We start from the raw sequence: 22,000 nt of genomic DNA on the forward strand, positions 1-22,000 counted from the left end.
TCTACCGCATTTTTATGCCCCCGAGATCAGGAGGGGGGCATATTGTTTTTGTCCTGTCTGTCATTCTGTCACTCTGTAATTCTGTCATTCTGTCTGAAACTTTAACCTGGCTAATAACTTTTGAACAGTAAGTGCTGGAGCTTTGATATTTCACATGAGTATTCCTTATGACAAGACCTTTTCGTGGGTACCAACATTTGACCCTGTGACCTTGACCTTGGAGTTTGACCTACATTTTGAAAACTTTAACCTTGCTAATAACTTTTGAACAGCAAGTACTAGAGCTTTGATATTTCACATGAGTATACCTTGTGACAAGACCTTTCCGTGGAAACTAACATTTTTTACCCTGTGACCTTGACCTTGGAGTTTGACCTACTGTTTGAAAACTTTAACCTTGCTAATAACTTTTGAACAGTAAGTGCTAAAGCTTTGATATTTCACATGAGTATTCCTTGTGATAAGACCTTTCCATGGGTACTAAACCTTTTGACATTGGCATTTGACCTACTTTTTAAAAAATTGACATTGGTCATAAGTTCTAAATGGTAAGTATTAGAGCTTTCATATTGCACATGAGCATTTCTTGTTACAAGATCTTTCTACTGGTACCAAGATATTTGTCCTTGTGACTTTGGCCAACTTTGGAATTGGCCATTATCGAGGGCAATTTGTGTTTCACAAACACATTTTGTTTCTTCTATAAATGTTACAGGAATTATGGGACTTTTGTGCCTCAATTTTTTTTGCGGCGGTGAGGGACATATGGCTATGCATAGCAAACTTGTTAATTTTTGTGATACATGTACTGTATAATTTAGGAAAAGTAGAAAGGGATGTACTAAAATTGAATTGTCCAATCCCAGGGTTTTGACCGTAGGAAGGGTCCAAAATAGTCATATAGTGAAAATAAAGCATACAGTTAACTCTCAAATTGTCACCACTCAATTCATTGTCATTTTCGTTATAATGCCGCATTTTTCCAAGAACATTTTTATTATTACTTAAAATTCTCATTAAAATGCAAATTCACTATCGCCATTGACAACGGTGTTTTTATTACAAAAGTCTATTTCAAATTGTTGATTATCTCGATAAACCACCAAGGGTGCATGTGAAACAAAAAATTAGTCGTTGTCGTCGGTGTACACACTGGATTCTCCCAGTAATTGCTGAATTAAATAAACAAGTAAATTACTCAATATTCTCTCTAGTCTTGTTGTTTCTACGTCATAGAAAATACCTCAGTTTAGCGATGGCTTCACCATTCTGTTGAATTTTTAAGAAAATAACCAAATTATTACATTAATACGGAAGCCATCCCAAATGTAAGCAAGAGGAAATCACCAATTATTTTACTGTCCATAAAAAGGAGGACTATGGAAGCCGATAGGTGCCAGGGTATATCAATTGGCGACAGCCACTTATTATCTGGCGGCCACCACTTAATTTATACACGATGGCTGCCAATTTCAAAAACAATTTAATTTATACTGCTGAGTGATTATTTTTGAAAGATTTAGAATAGAGTGCAAATATGTAGCATCGTTTTTTATAGGGACAGTCGGAGGATAAATTGTCTTTTACAAAAGAGTGGGTTGGAGCCAATCTGCCAATTAATCTAAGTATTTTACATGTGAAAATACCTTAGTTTGCATGTGAAAATAACGGAAAATGAACGTTAAAAAATAGAGGGTCAGCCACCCCTGGTTCTGCATGCCTTATAAGTTAATTGATATGGTGGCCGCCAGATAATAAGTGGTAGAGGCCAGTTAAATTAAGTGGTGGCCACCACATAAATTAAGTGGTGGCCGCCAGTTAAATGAATATTAATTCTCTACCCTGGCACCTATCGGCTTCTGTAGAGGACAATGGGTAACATTCTGGCTGCAAAGTCAACCCTGGTCCAGATGATGACAGCTCTCCTGCCAGGAAACATTTATGCAGTGTGCTAAATTCTGACACTGGACAAGGTTTTGAAATATCTTGGAACATACTGTGTATATGTGTCTTATATATGTTTATCATGTATGCATTTTAAAATGAAGTCTTATCATTGATAAAACTATTTTAGTCATGTAAGAAATTTGAAAATAATTTTTTCAAGATATTTTTACTTTATCATAATTACATAAGTATTGTAAATAAAGGGAAGATAACTCTCTCATATACAAGAATAGTAACTCTTTTTCCACAAGATGGCATAAATTCAATTCATTACCAGATTTGTTATTATGCCATAAATTCAAAAGAACAAAATGGTGGTTGTTTATGGAGAGTTGACTGTGTATTATTGAAAGTCTTTCATCAATTTGGGCAGTTTCGAGGGCAATTTTTTTTTGTTTTTTAAGAAGATATTTTGATTTTTTAATGCTGCTGAAGTGTCTGTTCATTTTAGTGTACAGCTAATTGTACCATCAAAATAAACTATTCATAATCCAATATTAGAATATCAGTTAAATGGGAAATTTGTGTATATGAAGGTATCCTGCTGCTCAGCACTGAGTGGTAATATTGAGGAAGCCAAGAAATACTGCTCAAAAGCCAGAGAAAAGACAGAAAAGGATGATAGTGATCAATCAGGATTGGAACAGAAGGTAAGTAAAAATGGTTACAGGTTTTGAGTCGGCTTACAATAGCGAAAAGACCCTTGTTATCACTGGCACTGCACTTCGGGTTTTGAGAACAAACCTTTGTTGATACATATACTCCAGATAATGCAAATAGTTTTTAATCTCTGGTCATTGAAATTTCAGCAAAACATGGGAAATACTGTGCATATCAAAGTGGTTGGTTTAAACAAAGTATTGGTTATTGTGTTCTTGTATTTAAAAGCAGTGTTACCAAATTGCAATAATATTTTTCTCGTTTGGTTTGGAGACAATGTGAATGCGCATGAATACGTTATGTACATTGTTCAATCTCTACCCAGAGTAATCGTTCCTTACACTCATATTAACAGTGTTATTCCACATGTAAATCCATTATTCTAACAGAATTCTGATGAAAATATATCTGTAATAAATTAACGAAAATTTTATATTTGTTTTGGCTAAATAAATAAACAACGAATGAGTTAACATCATTTACATATGCACATGGTACATTTTTGCGGGAATACTTCATGTAAACAGAACAAAGGAAGAGGCGATCGAGATATTTGAAGACTTAGATCATCAAGAGAATAATTTGTATCGATACCTGCTACAAATTGTGTCCGGGCTGTTACTGTTTTGTCTTTTGCAATAGGCTTTTGATACAAGTACCGATAAATGATCATGTAATGTAGATGTGCTGAGTACCTTTGATAGTGATAGCATCTTGAACTTTTATGTTCACACTATTTTTGAAGCTTTTATGGGTAAATTCCTCAAGTCGATGTGTCGTTTTCCTAGTTTGTGATGTACGTTACATTTCCATATATATCTAGTTAAGCATAACACGCAAGTTTTACCATACGTTAATTAAAGATTATTAGATGGTGCTGTATACTCCCACCCCTTGTTGGAAATCGTGGGCGAGTCGACTCTGAGGCCCTTGAGACCTTTAATTTTATGCATAAACATTGACTTTTAAAATTTGTCTTACAGAGCGATTCATGAATTTAGAACAGAACATGTTAAATACATTTTAGTCTTAAGCTATAAGGTGGGCGGTAAATCTAGTACTCCCGACTCCCGATGGTCCCGGATTGCGATGTTTTATAGATAATATTAAAACCGGCAAACAGAATAACTTCATACTTCTCGTGAACAATCTTTATGTCCAGATTGATTCACACAATTAAAAAAAAAACAATAATAATAAGTATAAATTCTTAAACTTGAAATGTCGCCTTCTCAAAAGCGGTAAATCTAGTACTGTGTTGTAAATACAAAAACCGAAAACGGACACCGATACAGGTACGGTTAACAAACAGAGAGATATAACACAATATGATCCAAAGAAAAATACCATTAAAATGGAACAAATTACTTTTAAAAATTAATAAAATTTACCATTATTAGGCATTCTTTGTGTTTCTAAATTATGGCAGAACTCTTAGCCACATAAATTATGTGTTTCCCCGATTCTACGACGTGGACGTAGTTCTACCGCAGAGCCCTCATTACAAATTAAATTTAATTTGATGAATTTTTGAATTTAATTACACATTTGTTACTAATTGTCTTGAAGAAATACTCCATTTTACATATTGCCCGATTTGTTATGGTTCTTTAGTCAAACGTACTAAATTATGTGTTCTGTTCTGTTTCAATGTACGTTTATTTTTCGCAAAAAATAATTCTATTTAAGAATAAAAATAAAATAAAAGATACGGTATTTAATTTTTTTTTTATAATAATAGAAAATATTCAAAATGTATGTGATTTTGTTGATATATATGATTTTTAACAATATAACAAATTCTGAGCTTTAATATAGGTAAATTTTCATCATTAGAAAATCAAGATAAATTAATTTCTTTTTGTAAAATTGGTCCATCAAATTTCTTATTAGATATTGTTTTGTTGGGGAAGAAAGAAAATTCAAACCCGATTTTAGAAAATATACTAAAAATATGATTTTAGATACAAATATATAATATCTAAAAAAAAAAATTGTTAATAGATTTTGTCTTAAATAATAGAACACCCGCTTGGAGTTTCGAAATGTAATTTTTTTTTTTTATTTGCCCCCCCCCCCTTCCCCCCACAAACACACACACCCGGGGGGAAATTTTAATTCACACCTAGACTTTTTTTGTTCAAAATTTAAAGGCAATGCGGCTTGCCGCGCATTAAACTAATTTGCTATGTAAAGGTTTTCACTTTCATCCGAAGTGGAAAATTGGTTATAAATTACCACTTTTGAGTAGGCGACATTTCAAGTTTAAGAATTTATATATATTATTATTGTTTTTTTTTTTATTGTGTGGATCAATTTGGACATAAAGATTGTTCCCGAAAAGAATGAAGTTCTGTTCGTCAGTTTTGATATTATCTATAAATCATCGATTGCAAACCAGGACCATCGGGAGTCGGCAGTACACTATAGAGGCCTACATGTATATTTTGGAATTATTAAAACTATGAAAAAGAAGAAATACTTCTAGTTAAACATAAAGATTTATTCAACATCGTTTTTTTAAAAGTTTTTTTTTTAAGTATCTATAAAATCATGCATTGAATGAAAAGTGTCCGTTTTCGGTTTTTGTATTTACAACATAATACCGCTTTTGAGTAGGCGACATTTCAAGTTTAAGAATTTATACTTATTATTATTGTTTTTTTTAATTGTGTGAATCAATTTGAACATAAAGATTGTTCCCGAGAAGTATGAAGTAATTCTGTTCACCGGTTTTAATATTATTTATAAAACATCACAATCCGGGACCATCGGGAGTCGGCAGAACTAGATTTACTGCCCACCCTATTCAATTGATAATATTTACATTTGCCAATGTATTTCCATATATGACAATACTTAGGAAATTGACATTCAATTTTGCATAACATGAAGTTGGTCATGTGATCAGTCTTTTCTTGCATTTGAATACAATCACTGCTTCAAATGTCAGGTATTTCACCTGGCTTCATGCTTGTGCAATGCATGGCAGATTTAAAGGCCCTCCCCCTTTTCGCCACAAATTTAAAAACTAGAAATAGTGTGAGTAAAAGTTCAGATTGGCACCCAAAATGGCTGAGTATTTTGGCTAGTACTCTACTTTCACACACACACACGCCCCTTCTTTCGGTAATCCTGGATCTTCCACTGCAATGACATCATAACAGAAACAAAATTTAAAAAAAAAAAACAACACATCAGAATATTTCTACAGAGTTTGTTTGTAAACAGACAAGAATTTCATCAATTAATACAACAGAAACATTAAACATACCATTCAGTTGTTTCATTTTAAATACTACCTGCAAGTAGTCCTTAAACTGCAACTTCTGCAACATGGCAAATTCATACGATGACTTTGATATTGGAAGTGAAGAAATGGAGGCAGACTTAGATCTATAGGACTTTAGGATGATGATAACCTGTTGTTTCCAGGCAACAGGCATCACCGTCATGACTCAGCATGAGTGAGGCTGGTTTTTAGGCTCGAAAAATTATGTGCATGTCAGGGCACCACTGCGAGTCTTCATTAAAATCCTACAACAGAAATTTCTCAAGTGAACAAAAACTATCTGTCAGTTTGTATTTATTTTCTCTTACACACCCTGGAGGTTAAATAAAAGCAACCTACTTGCACTTCGTCTAAATCTGTCCTACATGGCTACAACCACGAGTCCTTTACGATGAACATGCCGTTTATCCCTTCCAAAACTTGCAAAAACCTTACCAAGAGCTTGATCCATCTATCCTCTGTCAATTCTCCCAGATCCTCTGAATTGCTGTGGAAATCTGTGTTCAACAATTACGTTTTAGACTTCAAGTAGGCCAACTCCAGGGTTTCTCCATCGCTGATTGCAACCAAATTACATCACTATTGTAGTTTACTCTGTTCTTCTTGTCCTCAATTCAGTTGACTTTACGCTCTAAATTACCTTTATTTTACATTTGTTTTGTCTTTTTTAAGCCTTCTAAATTAAATATTTATATCTTATATTCTCTTAGATATGGTTCCTAATTGTTTATTCGATAAAACTCAATGAACTATGTTTTTTGTTCTCCGATCTTTATTTCTGTCATCTTCTATGGCAAGAACACAAATCAAACTAGAAATGTAAATATAAGAAATAAGTATAATTTCCATTCCATCATCAATTTCTTCAGCAGAATTAATTTAGAAATGCTGAATGATTATTTTCTTGATTTAAATTACATGCTATGTTATACTCATGCAACAAATTTTCTTTATGCAATATCACCCACATTTAATTAATTACACTTAGCGCTTTCGCCGTGTAGTTCTGACTCTTTTTGTAAAGCTTGTTACACTCTGAAGAGCTGAACTACACGGCGAAAGCGCGAAGTGTAATTAATTAAATGTGGATCATGTGTACTTAGTCATCGTTGGATATATTTTTTCTACTTATTACCTATACCATGAACATTCTGTGCAATTTTACTATCTATATATATATATATATATATATATATATATATATATATATGGATAGTACAATCAACCTAATTGAAATTAATTTCTCTTGAAGATTTGAATTCCCAATTTTTTTTATTTTTTTTTTTATCTTTGCATAGATTTCAAGTTTATGGAACTTGCTAGAGGAAGCACAGGAGAGACAGAACGAATAACTGGCAGCAGAATTGTTTTAGTAGTATGTAATAGAAAAGTGCCATTTTATAACCCTCACCCTATGAAAAAGAGAGACAATTCAGCAGATAAGAACTGATAATATACCTGAAAGATTCATCATTGTCCAAGACTAGATCATAAGATCAAAAAGTCGAAGGTTCCCCCTACTGTATATGCATATGTTAACTAGAAAACAATTTACCTGATAGTTATCACATTTCATTAGGAGTGTAGACATGACTAGAGGTGTACTTGATCTACTTCCACCATCTACACATTTCAGAAATCCAGTGCAACACCCATCTGGAAGGCGTGTGTTGATGGATGTCATGTTGGATCCAACATGATAGAGTAGAGTTAGGGTTGTTGATATTTGTAAATTATTTTTATGCAAAGTGATCGATGTAGTCATATGTTCTGAATTAAATTATACAGGTATATCTAAAACCAATTTCAACAATTAAAGTAAACTGTACCCTAATATTCTATGCATATATTTCAATATGGGGGAAGGGGGGCATGTAATTTCTTGTCATCAGATCACAGGGGGAAAAATCCCTGTAAACAAAAATAAAAAATGTAAACTATTTGAGAAACGAAAATGCATTTTACTCCATTTTCTAGATACTAGTACATGTATTTTACAAATAATGTTTCAGCTTCATTCACGTTTCTGATATTTTGTGGGCTATCACCAATGTTTCAGATTATAAACAGAATGTCTACAGCAACACCATTACAGACTTCCACGTGCTTGATACTTGAGGCCATATAAAACTTTGTTATATTAATGGGATATATTTACTACATGTACCTCATAATTTAAAGCATGAATTTTCTAATTTGCTATATATGTGATATGTACATTATCATTACCAAGGGTATATATATATGCTATTAATTTTTTTTTACTCATTTTGAATAAACTTTACATTTTATTCTTAGTTATTGTTTTGTAGTTGATGAGAAAAACTCCTGTATGGGTTAAGGGAATTTAAAAGCACAGTGAGGAAAATGGTAACAGGTACAACCCTTAAATACATGAAAAATAACAATAATATAATATCACAAAGTACATAAATTAATTATTGACAATATCACATATAAGATTTATAAATGTAATTTTCATGAAGATATCTAAAAAATCACAATCAAGGGAGACAACTCTTACAGTTACATCTATAGTATATGCTGGTATGTGAAACATGGTCATAGAAATGCAAGGTATCATCATTAAAATTATTTTCACAGCACGTGTTTTTTTTAAAAATGAAAGGAAATTATCAAGGTATTTTCATAAACAATTATACGAGCCCTACTATTTTGTTTCAAGACAAATTCGGTCAAGAAATAAAGAAGCTAAATCTGCACGAAGTCTCGACCTCAAGCCGGAGAAAAAGAGAGGTGGATGTTTTTATTGCACTTGTGACATATATTTAGTACATCATACTATAATTAGGGTTTGGACGAAACATGTTCTACATATAAATTTCGTATTTAGTTAAAGATAACTATTTGAATAAAAATAAGATCTATTCTGATTTCTAATTTCAATTTTTCAGCGGCGGTATCTATGACCGAATGCGTTTTTGATAAATTAAAAGTTTTAAACATGTCAGCATTATCACAGCGAATAAATAACATCCATTCTAAAAATTATACCAATCACATATGCAGCATATGTATTCAGTAAAAACCATGCATATATCTCATTTAGTAAAAAAAAAAATATCATGATTCTAACACAAATAAATAATGTCAAACGGAAAGCACGAGGTCTATTTATAGTTGTCCTTTGTATTAAGACCAACCCCCTTTGTTTATCATTATTCATGAAGAAGTACAATGACGAAAACTGCTTGTTATAGAGATTAAGAATCAGTTGATATTTCAGTATTCCTAATGACCAAAAAAAAAACAAAGGAACTATTAACACTAATTAGAAACCATCGTCTGTGGCGTCTATGTATACAATTTTAATTTTTGAACAGTATAAATGGTTTTATTGACCACGGAAAAAGGGGACGACTCCAATTGTTGTTTCGCCTCATCTAAAGAATAAAAGACCCATGCTTAGTGCTCAAGGCCATAGCAGTGAGGGTCAACGTCTGCCGTGACACGGGACCTCCGACTGTGATGTCATATCCGAAAGACCCATGCTTTTCACTTCTAAATGCTGAGCATTTGGCGAAGGAGGAATCCACCACCTATGTTTGACGAGGTCATGGCGCGCGCATGACTCAAACTCAAGAACGCTCGACCACAGAGCTATTGTGACTGGTTTATTCAAAATTTGAAACATTTCACGGGCATTGATCGATACAATTGGATGAACATTGAAAACACGTGTAACTGTAATATTGCACGCAGTGTCATTAGTCCTTCAGTTTCTAGTATCTAATATTGCAGGCAGTCTCAATAATCCTTCAGTTTGTAGTAACTGTAATATTGCAGGCAGTGTCAATAATCCTTCAGTTTCTAGTAACTGTAATATTGCAGGCAGTGTCAATAATCCCTCAGTTTCTAGTAACTGTAATATTGCAGGCAGTGTCAATAATCCTTCAGTTTCTACTAACTGTGATATTGCAGGCAGTGTCAATTATCCTTCAGTTTCTAGTAACTGTAATATTGCAGGCAGTGTCAATAATCCTTCAGTTTCTACTAACTGTAATATTGCAGGCAGTGTCAATAATCCTTCAGTTTGTAGTAACTGTAATATTGCAGGTAGTGTCAATAATCCTTCAGTTTCTACTAACTGTAATATTGCAGGCAGTGTCAATTATCCTTCAGTTTCTAGTAACTGTAATATTGCAGGCAGTGTCAATAATCCTTCAGTTTCTACTAACTGTAATATTGCAGGCAGTGTCAATAATCCCTCAGTTTTTAGTAACTAATATTGCAGGCAGTGTCAATAGTCCTTCAGTTTCTAGTAACTAATATTGCAGGCAGTGTCAATAGTCCTTCAGTTTCTAGTAACTAATATTGCGGGCATTGTCAATAATCCTTCAGTTTCTAGTAACTGTAATATTGCAGGAGTGTCAATAATCCCTCAGTTTCTAGTAACTAATGTTGCAAGCAGTGTCAATAGTCCTTCAGTTTCTAGTAACTAATATTGCAGGCAGTGTCAATAATCCTTCAGTTTCTATTAACTAATATTGCAGGCAGTCTCAATAATCCTTCAGTTTCTAGTAACTGTAATATTGCAGGCAGTCTCAATAATCCTTCAGTTTCTAGTAACTAATATTACAGGCAGTGTCAATAATCCTTCAGTTTCTAGTAACTAATATTACAGGCAGTGTCAATAATCCCTCAGTTTCTAGTAACTGTAATATTGCAGGCAGTGTCAATAATCCTTCAGTTTCTAGTAACTGTAATATTGCAGGCAGTGTCAATAATCCTTCAGTTTCTACTAACTGTAATATTGCAGGCAGTGTCAATAATCCTTCAGTTTCTAGTAACTAATATTGCGGGCATTGTCAATAATCCTTCAGTTTCTAGTAACTGTAATATTGCAGGAGTGTCAATAATCCCTCAGTTTCTAGTAACTAATGTTGCAAGCAGTGTCAATAGTCCTTCAGTTTCTAGTAACTAATATTGCAGGCAGTGTCAATAGTCCTTCAGTTTCTAGTAACTAATATTGCGGGCATTGTCAATAATCCTTCAGTTTCTAGTAACTGTAATATTGCAGGAGTGTCAATAATCCCTCAGTTTCTAGTAACTAATGTTGCAAGCAGTGTCAATAGTCCTTCAGTTTCTAGTAACTAATATTGCAGGCAGTGTCAATAATCCTTCAGTTTCTAGTAACTAATATTGCGGGCATTGTCAATAATCCTTCAGTTTCTAGTAACTGTAATATTGCAGGAGTGTCAATAATCCCTCAGTTTCTAGTAACTAATGTTGCAAGCAGTGTCAATAATCCCTCAGTTTCTAGTAACTAATATTGCAGGCAGTGTCAATAGTCCTTCAGTGTCTAGAAACTAATATTGCAGGCAGTGTCAATAATCCTTCAGTTTCTATTAAGCAATATTGCAGGCAGTGTCAATAATCCTTCAGTTTTTAGTAACTAATATTGCAGGCAGTGTCAATAATCCTTCAGTTTTTAGTAACTAATATTGCAGGCAGTGTCAATAATCCTTCAGTTTTTAGTAACTAATATTGCAGGCAGTGTCGATAATCCTTCAGTTTCTACTAACTGTAATATTGCAGACAGTGTCAATAATACTTCACTTTCTACTTAGTAATATTGCAAGAAGTGTCAATAATCCTTCAGTTTTTAGTAACTATTATTGCACGCAGTGTCAATAATCCTTCAGTTTCTACTAACTGTGATATTGGAGGCAGTGTCAATAATCCCTCAGTTTCTAGTAACTGTGATATTGGAGGCAGTGTCAATAATCCCTCAGTTTCTAGTAACTGTGATATTGGAGGCAGTGTCAATAATCCCTCAGTTTCTAGTAACTGTAATATTGCAGGCAGTGTCAATAATCCTTCAGTTTCTACTAACTGTGATATTGGAGGCAGTGTCAATAATCCCTCAGTTTCTAGTAACTGTGATATTGGAGGCAGTGTCAATAATCCCTCAGTTTCTAGTAACTGTGATATTGGAGGCAGTGTCAATAATCCCTCAGTTTCTAGTAACTGTAATATTGCAGGCAGTGTCGATAATCCTTCAGTTTCTAGTAACTGTAATATTGCAGGCAGTGTCAATAATCCCTCAGTTTCTAGTAACTAATGTTGCAAGCAGTGTCAATAATCCCTCAGTTTCTAGTAACTAATATTGCAGGCAGTGTCAATAGTCCTTCAGTTTCTAGAAACTAATATTGCAGGCAGTGTCAATAATCCTTCAGTTTCTATTAACTAATATTGCACGCAGTCTCAATAATCCTTCAGTTTCTAGTAACTGTAATATTGCAGGCAGTGTCAATAATCCCTCAGTTTCTAGTAACTAATGTTGCAAGCAGTGTCAATAATCCCTCAGTTTCTAGTAACTAATATTGCAGACAGTGTCAATAGTCCTTCAGTTTCTAGAAACTAATATTGCAGGCAGTGTCAATAATCCTTCAGTTTCTATTAACTAATATTGCACGCAGTCTCAATAATCCCTCAGTTTGTAGTAACTGTAATATTGCAGGCAGTGTCAATAGTCCTTCAGTTTCTAGAAACTAATATTGCAGGCAGTGTCAATAATCCTTCAGTTTCTAGTAACTGTAATATTGCAAACAGTGTCAATAATCCCTCAGTTTCTAGTAACTAATATTGCAGGCAGTGTCAATAATCCTTCAGTTTTTAGTAACTAATATTGCAGGCAGTGTCAATAGTCCTTCAGTTTCTAGTAACTAATATTGCAGGCAGTGTCAATAGTCCTTCAGTTTCTAGTAACTAATATTGCGGGCATTGTCAATAATCCTTCAGTTTCTAGTAACTGTAATATTGCAGGAGTGTCAATAATCCCTCAGTTTCTAGTAACTAATGTTGCAAGCAGTGTCAATAGTCCTTCAGTTTCTAGTAACTAATATTGCAGGCAGTGTCAATAATCCTTCAGTTTCTATTAACTAATATTGCAGGCAGTCTCAATAATCCTTCAGTTTCTAGTAACTGTAATATTGCAGGCAGTCTCAATAATCCTTCAGTTTCTAGTAACTAATATTACAGGCAGTGTCAATAATCCTTCAGTTTCTAGTAACTAATATTACAGGCAGTGTCAATAATCCCTCAGTTTCTAGTAACTGTAATATTGCAGGCAGTGTCAATAATCCTTCAGTTTCTAGTAACTGTAATATTGCAGGCAGTGTCAATAATCCTTCAGTTTCTACTAACTGTAATATTGCAGGCAGTGTCAATAATCCTTCAGTTTCTAGTAACTAATATTGCGGGCATTGTCAATAATCCTTCAGTTTCTAGTAACTGTAATATTGCAGGAGTGTCAATAATCCCTCAGTTTCTAGTAACTAATGTTGCAAGCAGTGTCAATAGTCCTTCAGTTTCTAGTAACTAATATTGCAGGCAGTGTCAATAGTCCTTCAGTTTCTAGTAACTAATATTGCGGGCATTGTCAATAATCCTTCAGTTTCTAGTAACTGTAATATTGCAGGAGTGTCAATAATCCCTCAGTTTCTAGTAACTAATGTTGCAAGCAGTGTCAATAGTCCTTCAGTTTCTAGTAACTAATATTGCAGGCAGTGTCAATAATCCTTCAGTTTCTAGTAACTAATATTGCGGGCATTGTCAATAATCCTTCAGTTTCTAGTAACTGTAATATTGCAGGAGTGTCAATAATCCCTCAGTTTCTAGTAACTAATGTTGCAAGCAGTGTCAATAATCCCTCAGTTTCTAGTAACTAATATTGCAGGCAGTGTCAATAGTCCTTCAGTGTCTAGAAACTAATATTGCAGGCAGTGTCAATAATCCTTCAGTTTCTATTAAGCAATATTGCAGGCAGTGTCAATAATCCTTCAGTTTTTAGTAACTAATATTGCAGGCAGTGTCAATAATCCTTCAGTTTTTAGTAACTAATATTGCAGGCAGTGTCAATAATCCTTCAGTTTTTAGTAACTAATATTGCAGGCAGTGTCGATAATCCTTCAGTTTCTACTAACTGTAATATTGCAGACAGTGTCAATAATACTTCACTTTCTACTTAGTAATATTGCAAGAAGTGTCAATAATCCTTCAGTTTTTAGTAACTATTATTGCACGCAGTGTCAATAATCCTTCAGTTTCTACTAACTGTGATATTGGAGGCAGTGTCAATAATCCCTCAGTTTCTAGTAACTGTGATATTGGAGGCAGTGTCAATAATCCCTCAGTTTCTAGTAACTGTGATATTGGAGGCAGTGTCAATAATCCCTCAGTTTCTAGTAACTGTAATATTGCAGGCAGTGTCAATAATCCTTCAGTTTCTACTAACTGTGATATTGGAGGCAGTGTCAATAATCCCTCAGTTTCTAGTAACTGTGATATTGGAGGCAGTGTCAATAATCCCTCAGTTTCTAGTAACTGTGATATTGGAGGCAGTGTCAATAATCCCTCAGTTTCTAGTAACTGTAATATTGCAGGCAGTGTCGATAATCCTTCAGTTTCTAGTAACTGTAATATTGCAGGCAGTGTCAATAATCCCTCAGTTTCTAGTAACTAATGTTGCAAGCAGTGTCAATAATCCCTCAGTTTCTAGTAACTAATATTGCAGGCAGTGTCAATAGTCCTTCAGTTTCTAGAAACTAATATTGCAGGCAGTGTCAATAATCCTTCAGTTTCTATTAACTAATATTGCACGCAGTCTCAATAATCCTTCAGTTTCTAGTAACTGTAATATTGCAGGCAGTGTCAATAATCCCTCAGTTTCTAGTAACTAATGTTGCAAGCAGTGTCAATAATCCCTCAGTTTCTAGTAACTAATATTGCAGACAGTGTCAATAGTCCTTCAGTTTCTAGAAACTAATATTGCAGGCAGTGTCAATAATCCTTCAGTTTCTATTAACTAATATTGCACGCAGTCTCAATAATCCCTCAGTTTGTAGTAACTGTAATATTGCAGGCAGTGTCAATAGTCCTTCAGTTTCTAGAAACTAATATTGCAGGCAGTGTCAATAATCCTTCAGTTTCTAGTAACTGTAATATTGCAAACAGTGTCAATAATCCCTCAGTTTCTAGTAACTAATATTGCAGGCAGTGTCAATAATCCTTCAGTTTTTAGTAACTAATATTGCAGGCAGTGTCAATAATCCTTCAGTTTTTAGTAACTAATATTGCAGGCAGTGTCAATAATCCTTCAGTTTTTAGTAACTAATATTGCACGCAGTGTCAATAATCCTTCAGTTTCTACTAACTGTGATATTGGAGGCAGTGTCAATAATCCCTCAGTTTCTAGTAACTGTGATATTGGAGGCAGTGTCAATAATCCCTCAGTTTCTAGTAACTGTGATATTGGAGGCAGTGTCAATAATCCCTCAGTTTCTAGTAACTGTAATATTGCAGGCAGTGTCAATAATCCTTCAGTTTCTACTAACTGTGATATTGGAGGCAGTGTCAATAATCCCTCAGTTTCTAGTAACTGTGATATTGGAGGCAGTGTCAATAATCCCTCAGTTTCTAGTAACTGTGATATTGGAGGCAGTGTCAATAATCCCTCAGTTTCTAGTAACTGTAATATTGCAGGCAGTGTCAATAATCCTTCAGTTTCTAGTAACTGTAATATTGCAGGCAGTGTCAATAATCCCTCAGTTTTTAGTAACTAATGTTGCAAGCAGTGTCAATAATCCCTCAGTTTCTAGTAACTAATATTGCAGGCAGTGTCAATAGTCCTTCAGTTTCTATTAACTAATATTGCAGGCAGTGTCAATAATCCTTCAGTTTCTATTAACTAATATTGCACGCAGTCTCAATAATTCTTCAGTTTCTAGTAACTAATATTGCAGGCAGTGTCAATAATCCCTCAGTTTCTAGTAACTAATGTTGCAAGCAGTGTCAATAATCCCTCAGTTTCTAGTAACTAATATTGCAGACAGTGTCAATAGTCCTTCAGTTTCTAGAAACTAATATTGCAGGCAGTGTCAATAATCCTTCAGTTTCTATTAACTAATATTGCACGCAGTCTCAATAATCCCTCAGTTTGTAGTAACTGTAATATTGCAGGCAGTGTCAATAGTCCTTCAGTTTCTAGAAACTAATATTGCAGGCAGTGTCAATAATCCTTCAGTTTCTAGTAACTGTAATATTGCAAACAGTGTCAATAATCCCTCAGTTTCTAGTAACTAATATTGCAGGCAGTGTCAATAATCCTTCAGTTTCTAGTAACTAATATTGCAGGCAGTGTCAATAATCCTTCAGTTTTTAGTAACTAATATTGCAGGCAGTGTCAATAATCCTTCAGTTTTTAGTAACTAATATTGCACGCAGTGTCAATAATCCTTCAGTTTCTACTAACTGTGATATTGGAGGCAGTGTCAATAATCCCTCAGTTTCTAGTAACTGTGATATTGGAGGCAGTGTCAATAATCCCTCAGTTTCTAGTAACTGTGATATTGGAGGCAGTGTCAATAATCCCTCAGTTTCTAGTAACTGTAATATTGCAGGCAGTGTCAATAATCCTTCAGTTTCTACTAACTGTGATATTGGAGGCAGTGTCAATAATCCCTCAGTTTCTAGTAACTGTGATATTGGAGGCAGTGTCAATAATCCCTCAGTTTCTAGTAACTGTGATATTGGAGGCAGTGTCAATAATCCCTCAGTTTCTAGTAACTGTAATATTGCAGGCAGTGTCGATAATCCTTCAGTTTCTAGTAACTGTAATATTGCAGGCAGTGTCAATAATCCCTCAGTTTCTAGTAACTAATATTGCAGGCAGTGTCAATAGTCCTTCAGTTTCTAGTAACTGTAATATTGCAGGCAGTGTCAATAATCCCTCAGTTTCTAGTAACTAATATTGCAGGCAGTGTCAATAGTCCTTCAGTTTCTAGAAACTAATATTGCAGGCAGTGTCAATAATCCTTCAGTTTCTATTAACTAATATTGCACGCAGTCTCAATAATCCTTCAGTTTCTAGTAACTAATATTGCAGGCAGTGTCAATAATCCCTCAGTTTCTAGTAACTAATGTTGCAAGCAGTGTCAATAATCCCTCAGTTTCTAGTAACTAATATTGCAGACAGTGTCAATAGTCCTTCAGTTTCTAGAAACTAATATTGCAGGCAGTGTCAATAATCCTTCAGTTTCTATTAACTAATATTGCACGCAGTCTCAATAATCCCTCAGTTTGTAGTAACTGTAATATTGCAGGCAGTGTCAATAGTCCTTCAGTTTCTAGAAACTAATATTGCAGGCAGTGTCAATAATCCTTCAGTTTCTACTAACTGTAATATTGCAAACAGTGTCAATAATCCCTCAGTTTCTAGTAACTAATATTACAGACAGTGTCAATAGTCCTCCAGTTTCTAGAAACTAATATTGCAGGCAGTGTCAATAATCCTTCAGTTTCTAGTAACTAATATTGCAAACAGTGTCAATAATCCCTCAGTTTCTAGTAACTATAATATTGCAGACAGTGTCAATAGTCCTTCAGTTTCTAGAAATTAATATTGCAAGCAGTGTCAATAATCCTTCAGTTTCTAGTAACTGTAATATTGCAGGCAGTGTCAATAATCCTTCAGTTTCTAGTAACTAATATTACAGGCAGTGTCAATAATCCCTCAGTTTCTAGTAACTGTAATATTGCAGGCAGTGTCAATAATCCCTCAGTTTCTAGTAACTGTAATATTGCAGGTAGTGTCAATAATCCCTCAGTTTGTAGTAACTGTAATATTGCAGGCAGTGTCAATAATCCCTCAGTTTCTAGTAACTGTAATATTGCAGGCAGTGTCAATAATCCCTCAGTTTGTAGTAACTGTAATATTGCAGGCAGTGTCAATAATCCTTCAGTTTCTAGCTTGACGAGAAAATAAATAAAGAATATGTATATAGTTTGGCTTTATGATTAAGGAGTTATTGAACTTATATTGGTGAACACTGGCATTCGTTGGATGTGAAAATTCGCTCACAAGTTCGCGAACATATCAAATCCAACTCGGTTAAGATTCACCAATGATCGATAACCGTATAGTATTTGCAATTAATGGATAATGAGTGATACATATTATTCCGGCGGATCCAGAATTTTGTTATTTAAAGGGCGGACACAATGCAGGGCCACCATTAGGCCTCGGAAGATCTTTGGTTTCAGCAAACCAAAGGACCGATTCTCACCCGGAAATTCACAGCAATTTTTCAATCATCATAAATAATTTGAAGCTGCAAAACCTGTGCAGTGACGTATAACAAACAAACAAAATATTTTTGTATACTGTGTAAAACATGAAGATAAAACATTACAAAGAAGACAGGCCCCCTGCCATTCTTTACCCAGAAGTGAAGCTTGCGTAACGCGCCCTCTGGTGAGAGAATGACCCCCTGCATGCACGAGTCTGCTTTTATGTAGACTGAATGTGTGAAAAATAGGTATAGGTTATAGACTTTGTATGGGAAAATATTGCGACCGAGTTCTTTTTTGGCGCGTAATCGGACTGAGCTTCCAATGTGTTTTATTCACCGTTTTCCTCTCTTGAGTTTAATTAACGACTTAAGCAAAATCATGTAATGCCCTGCTGAAAAAGGTCTTGGTATCTAAACAATTTCCATAAAGTGATAGTAGTTTACCAGGTATAAATGAAGGGGGATGTCCTGCTATGGGGGGAAAAGTCTGACTCTACAACTAGTGATAGAGTAGGACTTCCCACGGGGAAGTCTGGTTCTAGAGTGAGACTTCCCCGGGGTTCTCCTGCTCTAGAGTGAGCCTTCCCCTGGGGGGAAGGTTCACTCTAAAGCCAGGCTTCGGGGTGAAGGCTCTCTCTAGAGCCAGGCTTCCGGGGGGGGGGGGGGAAGTCTCATTATGGGGGAAAGCTCACTCTACAACACCGGTGTTGTATAGTAGCCTTACCCCCTAGTCATCCCCCCCCCCCGGAAAAATGGCTATATAGTCGTCCCCCCCCCCCCAATGGAAAAATGGCTTTATAGTATATCTTCCCCCACAGAAATGTGGCTATACAGTAAGATTCCCCCCTTTTATAGTCAGATGACCCCCACGGAAAACCTACTACATAGTAGATTTCCCCCTTCTTTTCATTCCAGTTACGTTTGCGGCGGACCATTCCCATACATATTCTTTCCATTCTGAAATTGATCCTTTTCTGGCTATTCATTTCTTTTATATCCCAAATGGATAATTAATTTCCGAATTCCCTTGATTGGAATTTTTGGAAATATATATTAATTCAACAAACATCGTTTCATTCAGTCGAATGTTATGTAAAACAATCATATACGTATTTCGAATGTAAAATCAGAATAGTTCGTGCTTTTAAAACAGCACCTATTTAGGCAACTCAGAATTTGTTAATTAAACGGATAAGTATTTATTGTTCGAGGAATCAAACTTGTCTCTCTCCAATTGATTAACACAAAAACTTTTCAAACAGATAGTGGAGTAAACTTAAATTGTACATTTCTGTTGGTTGCCTACCCCTGATTCCAAATTGCCGCTACTAAGGAATCAACTCGCCCTCTCGCTAGACATGATTCTTTACACCTCATTAGGGGGAAGTGGAATTTTTCAATTGAATTAGATGTTTTTGAGAGGAAACTTTCCCCCAACTGTTCTCAGGTCATGGGTTGGATTAATAGATGTGAACATGTTATCGATATCATCGTAATTATTCCAGACGGTGCAACTCAGTCCCAGCTGTACTGTCAGTACTTTGATTTCTACATATTCGTTTACAAAATTTCTCCATAGATGAATTTATTTTGAATCTGACAGATGGACAACCTCATCATATTTCATTCCTGTACGAAGAATAATCTGGAAAAGTTTTTATTTTTTGTATGCATTCCTAAAAGGTTTTTAGCTCGCTTAACTGAGCTTTTCTGATCACATCTTGTCCGTCGTCTGTCCGACTGTAACCTTTCCACATTTTCGACTTCTTCTCCAGAACCACTCGACCAATTTCAACCAAACTTGGCACAAAGCTACCTGGGGTAATGGGGATTCTAGGTTATTTAAATGAAGGGCCACAATAACAGCGAAATAGTAAAAATGCATTGACGACTTTTAAATTCTTCTCCAAAACCACTGGGCCAATTTCAACCTAACTTGGCTCAAAACATTCTTAGATTAAATCTGTTTAAATGAAGGGTCATGGGGCCTCTACAGGGAATATAATAATCAAATAATGAATGTTTCTTGTTACCTTTGAATTTTTTTTCTGAATCAAAGTGCTAGTATAATGATAATTTTCTTCAAGCTTGTTTATTGCTAGGACCTGCTGCTCAGGTTAGCAATGTTGCTTATGGGCCTCTCGTTACTTTTTAAATTTCATATAACAATTTTAGAAAATTGTAGGATAGAATTATTCAAGTGTTAAAACTGCAGTCCTGCACATACATTCATGTGCGTTTCTCTCTGATTTGTGGATTTTATTTTGTTAATATTCTTTTACAAATGAAATGAAAAAGCAACTATTCTTGAATGTTTCAAACTCATTTTTAGAATGCAACTGGAAATCCTATAAATATTCATCTAAAGCTGAATATAAGAGATTCACTAATTTTCTCCCTATTTTGTCTCCTTGTAAAATGCTAATACCTTGCTACTCGAGGAGCCGTTTTTAGAACATAGATTACGTAACTGTTCTCCGATATAGTTTAAACACTTTTCTCGATTCAAATTGACTGCCATTTTACCAGAAACTGTAAATTCGTACCCAGGAGAACTCGTACTCAGAAATTTGGGTACGAGTTTTCCAAGAGAAGTCGTACCCATCAATATCTGGGTACGGGTTCTCTTGGAGAAAAACTTGTCAATTGTATTATAAAAATCTGGGTATGAGTTCTCCAGGAGAAAAAAACTTTGTCATTTTATCTGATAAATCTAGGTACGAGTTCTCCAGGAAAAAACTTTGTCATTTCTGTCATAAAATCTGGGTACAGTTCTAGAGAAAAACAAAATGTTATGAAAATCTGGGTACGAGTTCTCCCGGAGAAAAAAAAACTCAATAATTTTATAAAATGGATTTTCCTGGAGAAAAACTATGTCTGTTTTGTCATATAATTCTGGTAAGAGTTCTCCTGAAGGAAAAGTTTGTCATTATATAGTAATCAAAATTTTGATACCAGTTTATCCCATTAAGAATTGTACCATTTTCGGTATTGGAATCTGGGTACAATTTCTCCTTGAAAAAATCGAGGATTTCATACATTATACATAATTTACTATGAACATGCCTTTCAATTGAATAAAAAAAAAAATGAAAACAATGATCATACTTCTTTGTTGTTTTGTTTTTTCATTTGAATTGCTGTTTGGCTTGAGACGATAATTAGTATAATTAATGCAATTGAACACCAATTTTAAACCTGCGACATTGTATTCTTATAGCCTACCTCTATTCTCCGGCACGTGGAGGAGAACTCCTACCCAGATTTATATGACAAAATGACGAAGTTTTTCCCCAAGAGAACTCGTACCCAGATTTTTATGACAGAAATGACAAAGTTTTTTCTGCAGGAGAACTCGTACCCAGATTTATCAGCATATGGATAAAATGACTATGTTTTTTCTCCGGGAGAACTCGTACCCAGATTTTTATAATACAATTTACAAGTTTTTCTCCAGAACTCGTACCCAGATATTGATGGGTACGACTTCTCTTGGAGAACTCGTACCCAAATTTCTGGGTACGAGTTCTTCAGAAGTCCTCTGGAACACCCTGCTTGTTTTCTTTTTATAAAACGGATGTTCAGCGAAGAACCACCCACTACCCTAAATGGAAAACAGTGAAACGATTAACGTACCTTTCGCAAAGAGCTTGAAGACAAAATGAGTACCATGTGCAGTGCACACAGAATTACACTGTAGAATTGAAAGATGGACAGGCAGAAATAATCTCTGCTGTTTGTTATCCAAGAACATATACACTTGTGTATCAATTGTTTATTATATAAATCGTATATTATCGAATAAGTTTGTTAATTTTTGCTTATTAAATTTCTCAAACTTTTCCGCAATACGGGACTTTCGAGATACAGATTATCGTGCGTTGAACGTAATTGTAGGGCATATGTCACTTCCGGATTACCGGGAATAATATTACCAAGTAGTGTTTAGACAACGACCGTGTGTAAACATTATTTACTCTGCAATTACTCGCTTTCCTCGCTACAT

The 22,000-nt window shown here is 34.8% G+C and overlaps 2 protein-coding genes across 3 annotated transcripts in view; both read left to right on the forward strand.

The window, feature by feature from the left end:
• The window catches only part of LOC125649463 (TPR repeat-containing protein DDB_G0287407-like), a 116,196-nt gene extending 108,006 nt beyond the window's left edge, over positions 1–8,190 (forward strand). For both annotated transcript variants that reach the window (XR_007360708.2, XM_048877014.2), the window contains 2 exons: positions 2,484–2,597; positions 7,198–8,190. Coding sequence is in view for 1 of the 2 variants with exons in the window: in XM_048877014.2 (XP_048732971.2) it covers positions 2,484–2,597; positions 7,198–7,251 (168 nt within the window). In the remaining variant the exon portion in view is untranslated. The remainder of the gene's footprint in view (positions 1–2,483; positions 2,598–7,197) is intronic.
• A 267-nt stretch (positions 8,191–8,457) lies between these two features.
• LOC125682099 (cysteine-rich, acidic integral membrane protein-like) lies at positions 8,458–16,583 on the forward strand. Its single transcript, XM_056143780.1, has 8 exons — positions 8,458–8,476; positions 9,662–10,138; positions 10,545–10,706; positions 11,566–11,976; positions 12,948–13,109; positions 13,969–14,379; positions 15,068–15,478; positions 16,165–16,583. The coding sequence occupies exons 1-8, from the start codon at positions 8,458–8,460 to the stop codon at positions 16,581–16,583; spliced, it is 2,472 nt and encodes an 823-aa protein (XP_055999755.1).
• Positions 16,584–22,000: the final 5,417 nt, after the last annotated feature.

This window comes from Ostrea edulis, chromosome 1, assembly GCF_947568905.1.
Source record: "Ostrea edulis chromosome 1, xbOstEdul1.1, whole genome shotgun sequence".
In the NCBI taxonomy this organism is placed as follows: domain Eukaryota; kingdom Metazoa; phylum Mollusca; class Bivalvia; order Ostreida; family Ostreidae; genus Ostrea; species Ostrea edulis.